At 32.3% G+C, this 12386-nt stretch overlaps 1 protein-coding gene across 1 annotated transcript; it reads right to left on the bottom strand.

Moving 5' to 3' along the window:
• Positions 1-3286: 3286 nt before the first annotated feature.
• Positions 3287-5553, bottom strand: LOC132307484 (alpha-1,6-mannosyl-glycoprotein 2-beta-N-acetylglucosaminyltransferase). Its single transcript, XM_059805268.1, has one exon. It carries the CDS (start codon positions 4744-4746, stop codon positions 3451-3453), a length of 1296 nt encoding a protein of 431 aa, XP_059661251.1. The 5' UTR covers positions 4747-5553; the 3' UTR covers positions 3287-3450.
• Positions 5554-12386: the final 6833 nt, after the last annotated feature.

A 12386-nucleotide genomic window follows, 5' to 3' on the forward strand; every position in this document is an offset into this window, starting at 1 on the left:
AAAGAATTCACTAAACTATATGCTCTATAAAAGATAATTGATGATATCAACAAGTCAGTGACTTAGCGGTACTAAGTTCCTATCTCTCAAAGAGAGATCAAGAATTCGAGCCTCAGTAGAAGCATGTGTGTGTGTGAGTAACCAATATATATATATATTTTTCCCCTGATGATTAGTTATGAGTTGAAACCTTACCAAGAAGGAAAAGATATTAATAATCATTTGAAAAGATGCTTCTACCACTTAGAAGTGTAAATCTTGTATTAGAGTAATATATATATATATATATAATTTTTTTTTTTCTTTTTCTTTAGAGCACGTATATCAATCTCACAACACATACACCATTCAAATCAAGGACAAAATACTTTGCACATTTGGGGCAAAATACATGCCTTGAAATCTCTCAAATGTTCATATTAAATTTGGGAAGACCACGGTGCCTTAAAATTGAAATTAGAGGAGATTTATATATCAAACTTTAAACTAAATTTTCTCTAATTCTAATACCAAATCTCCAATTCGGTTCTCCCAAAAGCACATTTCGATATTGTATTTTCCGTAATGAACTCGCACGATTCATTACGTAAGCAGTCAAAGCACATTTCAATGACCTAGAATGCAGAACTTGCCGAAATTGGAGCCACGAAGGAAAATGGAAAACATCTCATTCGAGCAGAAAACTGATCCCCCAAGTGCAAAGGTATAGGTTGATAGCTTCATTTCACAACTAAATAAACCAGGTTCACCTCAAAGCAAAATACAACAACAACATTATCCAATTTCCAATGAAATATCAAAATGCAATGGCGATGTGTTTATATAAGCTTCCTCTTACAAGTTTATAGGAGTCTCTCTTTTCCACATCCAGTAAAATTTACATGCAAAAAAACCCAACAAAATATCTTTACCAATGTTCAACTAGAACATGGCTAAAAAAAGAAGGGACATTGCGAAGACGAATATCTTCCGTATCTCTTAGATATGACCTATCTTGGCACCAAGCAACTAATTAGTGCAACTGTTTCACTCCCAGTAGGTTGGCAGCAACCTGTCTTGTTGAACTTCAACGGTCCTCGTCTCCTTTCTTCTTTCATAGTCTCTCTCCCTCTCCAACACTACACTAACTTTCCAATACAGCAATCAAGCTCTTATAGTGAACTTAATTATATATGTGCTAATGCCACCAAAAGATATAAAAGCTTTTTCATTTCTATATCTGGTCAACACAGACATCAACCTATTTTTCCAAGCGTGCAAGTCCACTTGACATCATCTATCTTATTAGCTTTTTTGGAGCAGGGCCAGATAAGTGACATTAACAAACAGATGCTAGTGTCAAACCTGCTTCCAACATCTCTTAAAATTTTCGTATGCAGAACTTATACAGTACAAGAAGCTAAAATAACATCCCAAAATTGTTACTAGGGCGCCACAATAACCGTGCATTTAATTTCCTTTTTACGAACTAGAAGAGCTTTAGTGAGTTTGAATGGAAACCAAAAGCTAGGGTTAAGGACACACCACTCCCAATCATAAACCACGTCAAATCTAATGTCGCAAGCTAAATTTTTCTTAGAAAATAATTTGCATTTTGCAAAGAGCCTAAAGTGATCAAATACGAAAAAGATTGTCTACCATCGTACTTAAAACGGGACTCCAGGAGGTATAACTTATCATAGTATTTTTTAATAACCACCCACCCACACCGCCCCCCCAACACATGTCACAGACAATACATAAACTCGGCACTTCTTCCCTTGGCAATGGCATAATAAACGTTATCATAGAAAAAGATTCACAGCATTGAATTTTTTCATAATCACTTCGACAATCTCACTCCTCTCACTCTCCTTTTTTCCTTCTAAGTTGCACATTACCATAAGCATATTTTTCTCCATCAAGCTCTAATTTTTCCAACAAATTTTTTTTACAAGAATAGGCATGGTTGGAAAAGCTGAAAAGCAGTTACTCTGTAGAGGCCTATCCCCACTTAGCCAACTGACCCGAGTTAAAATTTCATCATCTTTTGACTAGGATAGGGATGCTAAATTGCTAATCATGGGACAAGAATTCCTGATCACAAACTTCTTTAATTTGGAACATATCAAGAAAACGAGTAATCACTAACCTAGGGGACCGATAAAGCCACATAACTTGGGAAATTTCCACTTTAGCTACAGAGTCACCACTTAGTTTTAGAATGGAAAGGCCAGCCTGTCATTGTCTAAGAACTGACGGTCATGGTACAAGATGAGAAAGATGAATTATCTTAAGCCTACACTTCGCCTCAGGCCCTCATCAATGGTGGACCTCTGCTTGTAAGCCAAAGCACAATGACTGCCATCCTATATATAGGACTGGACACAAACCATCCTACATTCACTAAAGCAATAGATAACATGTAGCATATACACGCCACCAAGCATGCAAAGGAGAGAAGAAGAATGATATATACCTTGACCCAAGGCATGCAAAAAACAAAATAAAATTAAAGAAAACCATGCAAGCATGCAAGAAAAGGAACTAACAAAATCATGCTCCTTAAAGCACACAAAACACCATAAAATAATGACATAATATGGGGAAAATAAAAAGAGAAGAGAAAAGATTGACACCTCATTGCAGGCAACCCATAAAGAGCCAAATGCAGAAACATTATCAGTGAATCACCCCAAAGTTCCAAAGAATGATTTTAAGTTCGATTCCATGAATTTTAACAGCATTAATATCTCCTTATGTGTATTTGCTGGCATAACACTAAAATCTTATTTAGTCACCTTCCAAATGAAATCTTAATCATTCCAATTTTATTATCGAACAATTAGATGCAGATCATCTCTTCCCTCAAAATTAGTAACTTAACTTTTAACTAATTATGGATGAAGCATTGAAGCTTTGATATTTTATTCCACCAGGAGCCCATACCAAGGCCAACTTTCAATCTCAATCCCAATTGCTTATGTGAAATTATGAGCTGAGGAAATTTATGAAAAAAGGAAATTATGAGCTGAGGAAATTTATGAAAAAAGGAAATTATGAGCTGAGGAAATTATGAGCTGAGGAAGAAAGACAATATATTGAACCACCAGAACAATAGTTAAAACAAATATAGGTTTCAGCACCACAAAAACACGCATGCAATAGGAGAAATAGTATTACATTAGATCAATGCAGAAGAAATTATTAGTAACTATATGAGTGCACGGGAGCTCTTTGCCCACTATAACAAGAAGAAATCCATATGCTGGGATTAAAAAAAATTACCAAAAGGCCGACCACCCAATTAATTAAAAGATACTATGATTCCATTTGAGAAACATGGTAAAATGATTATGAAGAATATCGTTGACAAAAATGTAATTTATGTTCTTCAAATAACTCAACAACACAAATGTATACCTCACAGGTTACAACAGTTGGGAAACCCAAAATGCGAGAAACAACTCTTCAGGAAGAAGATGACGGGTTTCTGAAGTGATACATCTTAGCAAATTCCAAGCACAGCTTGCGGTCCCTTAAATCTCCCCAGCCACCCCAACCCCTGAATCCAGCTTGATACCCTGCTTGATGCTTATACACGTGCACTCCCCAATTTGAATTGATATTGCCAGTCTTATCAATATCTTCTACTTGAATGTTCACCACGCCATTGTCAATGCAAGAAACTGTCGTCCCTTGGCCTTGATGCAAGCCACATTTTCCAAAGTGAACAGCACTAGTCCTAGGCCCTCGTAAAGTATACACAGCACCACCAAAAGAAGGATAAACTGTTGCCCACATTGTTATATCCCAGTTGTATTCATCAAAGAAACAAAATTCCCTTGCCTTCTTATGTATCTTCCTCCAAACAGTACGATTAAAGGCATAACCTACATTACCCATTCTCTCCGCAATCAAGCAGTCCGAACCTTCTCCCCTTGAATTCACATCACACGGTGCTAGATTCACAGCATAACAACTAGGACATTTTTTTGGCTTCAAGGCTGTAAGCATCTGTAAGTTACGATAAGCATTGGGAAATATAAAGTGGTCCTCCTCTATGAAAAGAATATGACCTGAGTGCTGACGAGTCTCTTTCAAACCATCCCACACTGTGTTCATCATCCACCACCAGTGATGCTTTAATGACACAATCTTTGGCGACCGGTGATTCCCATACTGATCAGGGTTCCCTTTACAATGTTGTCTAATAGGATCATCTTTCTCCTTGCAGTCTGTTGGTGACACACCAGGAAAGCCACTGGGAAAGACATGGGGAGAGTACGGGGCAAATATTTGTTTCACTTGACAGAATCTAATACTTTCCACAATCTTGTTCATCTCTTTGAAGTATCCATCGTGACTAACTATGAGCAGAGTTTCACTAATCCCCACTACTTTAGAAAGGGTATTAACAACTACTTGGAGATATTGGGGCCGATTGTGAACATATAGAACAATTGTTATATGATCCTTTGCTAACTTCGGAAATAAATCCAAGTTTCTTGGTGGCAATTCGTTTCGTTTTTCCAATAAAATCGACAATTCATTCTGTTTGGGGAGGTTTAGTTCTCCCCTTGAGAAGTCATCAACCGATCCAAGACTTTGATCAATTTCAATTGCATATCGTGTCACTATATGTGAAATTGGATTCGTTTTAAGGAGAAAAAGCAGCAGACTAACCCCTAACAAAGTAATCAAAACTAGAGACAGAAACCGGCGAAAAGCCCCATCTTTGAATCGCGGTTTCTTGTGTGAAGCCATAAATGTTAGAACATACAAACAATCAAAAACATTTCATGGAAGTTACAGTTATTGCATCCACAGCTTCAGAGTTCAAAAAAGAAAACCCACTATTTCTCCAAATAAGAAAAATCCTAACTTGATATAGTTCAGAGTTAAACATCTAAAAACTGCACCTGCCCAGTTGAAAACAGAGTAAATCAGTAAGAGGGTAAGTGTTAAAAACCTCCAAACTGATCTCCAGAGTGCGATTGAAGCATCCGAAGCTTCCGAACATGACCCATGAACTGAAAACCAAACTCTCTGTTGCTGCAAACTTAAATCAGATGTAGAAAATCAAACTTGTAGAGTTACAATACGAAAACCCATCAACAAAAACCTCAAGAAACTAGGGTTTTTCCGGCATCTGATGTGAGGATGAGAACAATAATTGATCAAACTAGTAGATACCCAGAAGGAAAAACATTAAATTCCCAAATGGGTACTTATAAAGATCTATACTTCGAGCATTAGATTGCTTGGATACAAGTTAGATCAACGGTCAACAGCATATAGTTGACGGACTTGTTCAACAAAACAACAGGAAGGGAAGACTAGGAGGAGGAAAATTGGTCATTATCAGAGTTGGAGAGTTCTGGGTATTAATCCAAAATTCGGAAACTTCAAGGGATGGTCATCTACGACTCTCATCTGTTACCACACAAGATGGTAAATTGACCGTCTTTACCCAAATGTGGAGTCAATCATCAAAGGTTAGCCAACATTTGTTGAGTTGAGTTAGGTTGAAAACAGGTCAACTTACTAAAACTTAGGGGCCAAGATGTCTTTTGACACTCCCTTGCTTCAATCAGAGGGGAGGTGGATAAACTAGCAGTTGGAGATAGGGTTGGTTATGAATGGAAGTAGAGGACTCCAGGAATGTTAAAATTATAGTCTTTAAAATACTTATCTATATGCAGTTGGTTTTTAATTCTATTAGACTTCTTTTTTTCTTTTTCCATTTTTTTTTTCTCACTTTATAAAATTTCGTATTTAACACAAACTCTTCTTATGCCCGATGAAGTATTCCTTTCTAATTCTATTTTCTATACTAGATGTCTAATACAAAATCTTCTTATTCCCTAATTTTTTAAAAAAATAAAAAATAATTACCTAACACAATTAAAAAACTAGTTGACACTCCCCTCACCCACTTAGACTTCACTAATATTATTTCATACTAAATTATTAGTATTAGTATTAGTATTTATTAATATTTTTGAAGCATAGGTTAACATATTGTTTTCCAAGATTCATATTCTTTTGGTATAGCAAAATATATATAGAGAGAAAGAGTAATGATCTCTTGCTCCTCGTAGAAAAAAAAAAAAATTCTGCATTTTTTATAGTGATCATTAGATTAAATCTAATGGTTACATTCCAAACCCATCAATATGATTTCCTTTTAATACAAAACCACCATCATTATTTCTAGTTTCTAAATTTAATATTTACTAATACCACTAATTACAATAATAAAAGGTAAGTACCAAACAAATAAAAATAGAAATCGCTTCACCTATGGAACTAATCGGAATTTTTGTTTACTTACCAAAAAACAAAATTATGGTAGTGAAAAACAAAAATGATAATATATTAAGGGTGATGCTATCCGCACTCCACTTTTTTACGTTTGCACTACAATCTTATATGAAATGACAATTATATCATTAACTTTACAAATAAATGATCATTACTTTTTAAATGACACAACTGTCCTTTCAAATTTTCTCCCCTTATTTCTAATCTTTAAAATTTTAGGTTTCTTTTGGCAAGATAAAAAAAAAATTGTATAATATTTTGTTTCGAAGACCGAGAAAAAAATATTATGTTGAATAAATTCTTTTTTGACCGGACCAAAAAAAAGTAACCTTAAAAAAAATTATCTTATATATATATATTTATTGAAAAAATTATTTCTTTTGTCAAGATCAAAACAAAAAAGTACGAAAAAAGAGGATTAAAAAATATATATACCTCTATTGAATAAATTATTTCTTTTGACGGAACCAATAAAAAATCAAAAAAAAAAATTAATAGTTACCTCTTTTGACAAGACTAAAAAAAAGAGTTAATTTTGTTGAATAAATTATCTCTTTTAACTGCCAAAAATAAAATTATCAGTATGGAATAAATTATCTTTTTTGAGAGGACCTCCGAAAAGGGAATATATATATATATATATATATATATATATATATATATATATGATTGGAAAATAAAATAGTATAGGAACTAACGAAGGTAAAAAAAAATAATAATAATAAATAAATAAAAATTTAAGTTGTATAAAGGGTAGTTATGGCATAATAAAATAAGGCATAGTACATTAATGAATTCAAGGACCTTCTTGTCATTTTCTTTAAAAGAAAAAAATAAGTGCAATGCAATTGGAGAAAAGTGAAGTGCCAATATCCCATCCCATTATTAATAACAGTATTAAAAAGAAAGGGAAAACTACACTTAAGTAGATTTAGGGGCCTTAAATAACAACTCAGTCTATTTTTAAAGTTAATTTTTCAATTTGGTTGAGTTAGGTAAAATAATTTTTCGTATGTAATTATTTTACCCAACTCAACCAAATTATTTTACAGTGCTATACAGTGGCTATGTAATTATGCTAACAATTTCAGATATATATCACCCTACCTCCTTTGAATATCTGAAATGATGGAATATATGAATAGGTGATTGATTATAGAACGGACACTTGTACGGCGTATAATAATCTTTAATACCAAACTGTATGATATTGATCACCTACTTTATCTATTTTTGTATATGGAAAATGAAGGGTAAACGTGTCATTTGAATAGTCAAACTAAAATCAAATGAAGGTAAGCATGTCATTTTAATTATTAAAGAAACAATTTAGTGGTTCAAACTAAAGTCAAAGAGTAAGAATGTCTTTTTACATGTAAAAAGTGGTCTGACACATCCATCAAGTAACTTTTGGGGTGTGACTGAAAAACGGAGCAAACGTTTGTAATGTGGGTGATAGTTATTTTCGAAAGATGTTTGAAACTGATATTTAGCCAAATCTCAGGGGGTGTCAGTGAAATTATTCCAAAACTATTATTTAGGTCCAAAATACCCTCTAAATTTTTATTTCAAGACACCAATATCCTTCCTACATCAAATAATTCTTTCATTCATAAAATTTAGAAAAACAAGATTTCTGAGTTGACTTTCAACTTAGCATTTTTGTATATGGTATATATATTACCAAAATAAATAAAATAAAAAACAATATATATATATATATATATATATAATAAATTTTGTGCAAAAAACTTTAACGAAATCTCCTAATCCATATGGTTTAAACCTGCAAATATCAATTTAGAAATATACAAATGATTTATTGAAAATTCATTATGTATAGAATTTTTTTTTTCACTAAGTGAAAATTCATTCTATATATATATATATATATATATATATAATTTTATTTGCACATAACTTTAATCATATCTCCTGATTCATACCAATATAAACTTGAAAATATGAAAAAAATTTCTATGAATATATACACACACACACATACAGTACACACACGAGAAAGGGAGATCATGAATAAACTAAACGGTGAAAGGGGGAGATCATGAAAAAACTAAACGGTTGCTTCAGTAAATGGTGCATTAGCAATCAAATTTATTTATTTATTTATAAAATAAGTGTAATTAATTGAGCCAAAAAATTGATGATCATTTCAAGGCATGCATTATAGCAAAGACGATTTATACATTCTTGAGTTTAATTATATTTTTCTTTTTACTGACTAACCTTTGATTGCCCCATTTTTTACTATACTGAATCTTTTTTATTATTTGTATAAGTTATCGTGTATGTATATATGAAAGTTGTAGCAATATAGTTCAAAGTTAAAGGAAAGAAATTATTTAAAGAAAATACTTGATTTTAAGTGAATAATTTTTATTATTTTGGAATAAGTGTTTGGAGGGTATTTTGTACCTAAATAATAGTTATTGATGCATATGTAATTATTTTACTTAATTCAATCAAAGTGAAAAATGAACTTTTAAAATAGACCATTTTATTATTTAAGGCTCCTAACTCTATGTAAGTGTAGTTTTCTCTTAATGAAAACACTAAGAAAAATAACCAAGTTACAAAATAAATTTGAAATTTCATAGAAAAATAGCATTTTTTGTCGTGAATCTTCTCGTTACGTCAATAAATTTTTGTTATTAAAGTAGAACTAGAAAAAAGATATTGTGTTTACAACTAATTAGAATCTAGAATAAAGTAAAACAAAATTAACAAGAAAGATGAAACAATTTGTGACAAAGGGGTCAGATAAAAATAGATTGAATTTTTAATTTTTAAATAGCATGCCTTTAGGGTAGTATACAACAATTTAAATTGTAATCTATTAAATTTTTTATGGCTGAAGTGTTGTGCAAATCACAAGTTACCTTAAGTTGATCAAGTGGATAAAAGAATAGAGATTTAATTTTTAATTTTTTAGTCGATGTTTTGTATGTCAATAGTGTAATTTTTTAATTTTTATTTTTTACTCTCAAACAAATAGGCAATGTCAACTTTAGTATCAAGTAATGGATGTAATTTTCTAACACTTATAAAATTTTTAATGAAACAAAATTCCGATTAGTGGTGAGACATGATTTCTAGAGGTGAAGTAATTTATATTTTTATTTGTTTGGTATTTACTTTTATTGTTGTAATTAGTGGTATTGATAAATATTAAATTTAGAAACTAGAATTAGTGATAGTGATTTTGTATTTAAAGGAAATTATATAGGTGAGTTTGGAATGTGACTTTTAAATTTAATTTAGTGGTCATTTTAAAAAATACGGAAGAATTTTCTTGTTCCACGAGAATTAAAAGATCATTACTCTTTATATATATCTATATATATATATATTTTTGGTATAATATATATATATAGAGAGAGAGAGAGAGAGAGAGAGTGAGAGAGAGAGAGAGTCTTCTCAAGAATAATTGGTCCCTCCTCCACTTGTTCTTAAGATCATTAAAGATAGTATGATTAGAAGATGAAAAATCTAACTTTGTTGGTAAAGCATTTGACAAACAATTCTATATATAAACATTTCATCTATATAAAACCTTGTTCTTGATGGCACAGACTTCTCCACAGCCTGCACGTGATCTGTACAAATTGTCTTCATACCATGAGTAGGTCAATCCGGTTACTCGGATATTATTCCATATGAATTCAAAATTTAATTTGATAAATTTATTCAGCTAAATAAATTGAATATTAGTGACTATCATCATCAAAATGTTTATTTTATATAGATGAAGGGTTGATTTGCAATCTTGGTCCGATAATTAGAAGAAACTTTTTTTAAGGTTTTATACAGATGAATGATTGATTTGCAATTCGAAATAATGCAAAGATTATTTTTCACTTTTGTGATATTCGATGGGATTTTTTTGCTGCCTTCTGTTTTTTTTTCCTATGTACTAGGAAACATACTATAACAGTGAAACCATGAGATATTATCATAAATAACACTAATTAGTTACATCACAGCTACAAGAACATATAGATAGATGCAATGTAATTCAGGATTATAGAAAATATTAAGTTTAGAAATTAAAAATAGTGATAGTGATTTTGTATTAAAAGGAAATTATAGGTAGGTTTGGAATTTGATTTTTAAATTTAATTTAGTGGTCATTTTAAAAAATGCAGAAGAATTTTCTTTCTCCACGAGAAGTAAGAGATCATTACTCTTTATTTATATATATATATATATATATATTTTGGTATAGTGTATATATATATATATAGAGAGAGAGAGAGAGAGAGAGAGTGAGAGAGACTCTTCTCAAGAATAATTGGTCCCTCCTCCACTAGTGCTTAATATCATTAAAGATGGTATGATTTGAAGATGAAAAATCCAACTTTGTTGGTAAAGCATTTTACAAACAATTCTATATGCTCAACTTTAGTTTCATTTGTAGCTTGAAGACAATCTGGAGTGAAGTGAAAATTTGTCAAACATGATGATGATGGCTCAACAACACACAAGTTTGAAGGGATAGTCTTGTCACTTGGCATGTTGGAATATGTTATTGATCGCACAAACAAAATAATAATAATAATAATAATAATAATAATAATAATTAAAGGTCAGTGCCAAAGCCAAGGACTCATCATTTTGAAACTCACGAAAAATTAGATTTGAGACTTGAGAGACTATCTTTCATATCATTCATTTAAAATTTATTGCTCTCTTCTTGTTACACACACACGTACTTGAACATGCACATTTATGTAATTCAATTTTAGTTTTGATTATGCCAAGAGAGTCTCAAATGATAAATTGACAAGACGTGAGCAGTGAGGGGAGAAGAAAGTGCGGATCTCCATCTAGTTGTGCGGCAGTCTCGATATATTGCATGTGTGTGTGATGCACACGGTAAAATTGCGTGTTGTGCACAGTAGAAGATCTGTACTATAGCTTCGGAATTATGGTGGTGTTTAATGATATGAGTTCAATAAGTGGTGGTGAGACAAGACTCTTAATATGATTTGATTAATAGCCACCTTGATTTAATCTTCTGACCGAGTTGTCAAATGTAATGATAGGCCTTTGACAATCTGATTCGGATATTCACATTTCGTATTTGGAGTGGATTGATTTACAGTCCACTTCCACCATTCACTTTAACACAGTGGAAAAGCTCTTGCATGGTAATAAATTTGTCACAGTAACCAAACAAACCCCTTCCCAGAGAATTGACCATAGAAGACAGGACGCAAAAATAATGGGTATCCTTTAGCCATAGGATTTCTCCCCATATACAAACAAATATAATATATTTTTATTTTTATATGCGCTGAAAATAATATATGTGCTGAAAATAATAGAAAACAAATCAATCACACCAAGTCATATTCACTTCCTTAGTGTGAGGAAGAAAAACTACAGGACTTAATCAAGTTAAAATCTCCACTATCAACTAAATAATGGGTATACAAAGTCTTCTCTAATCGCAATTAAAGGTTACAAAACATCTCATCAAGATAGCAACAATCTTGGCAAAAAACAAAGAGAATTGGAGAGAAAATTACCAAAACTCGGTTACTGTTCACGGGCACGAATCACTGTTCCTGAGCTCAAAGTCAGATCTTCACCGTTCAGATTTTAACTCATTGAGTCGTGAACCTCTCCTCCAAATTTCAGCTCGATCGGACCACGGACGAAGCGGGATGGGACGTTTGATGAAATCTGGGCAGAATAGAAAAACCTGCATTTTTCTACCAAAACCCAATTACTGTTCACGGGCACGAATAACTGTTCCGGAGCTCAAAATCTGATCTACACCGTTCAGATTGTGCGTCACTGAGTTGTGAACCCGAAGCGGGATCGGACATTTGATCAAACCTGGGCAGAATGGAAAAACCTGCATTTTTCTTCTTTTTGTTCTTTCTTACTTGCGGCTAACCTCTCTCTCTCTTTTTATACTAACTTCCTTAGGGTTTTCTTTCCCTAAAGGCTGGGCTTTGGGCTTTTAATAAAACCCACTTGGGCTTCCCTCCATATAGAAGGAAATAAATCCAACACTCTAGCCATAGGATTTTTCTACAATTCTTCAGTGTCCA

This window comes from Cornus florida, unplaced genomic scaffold, assembly GCF_030987335.1.
Source record: "Cornus florida cultivar Cherokee Brave unplaced genomic scaffold, ASM3098733v1 CherokeeBrave_3.0.0_Hap2_Chr05, whole genome shotgun sequence".
Lineage (NCBI taxonomy): Eukaryota > Viridiplantae > Streptophyta > Magnoliopsida > Cornales > Cornaceae > Cornus > Cornus florida.

What these genes read in the sequence shown, in the direction of transcription:
- LOC132307484 (XM_059805268.1), bottom strand. Translation starts at nt 4,746, where the DNA reads ATGGCTTCACACAAGAAACCGCGATTCAAAGATGGGGCTTTTCGCCGG.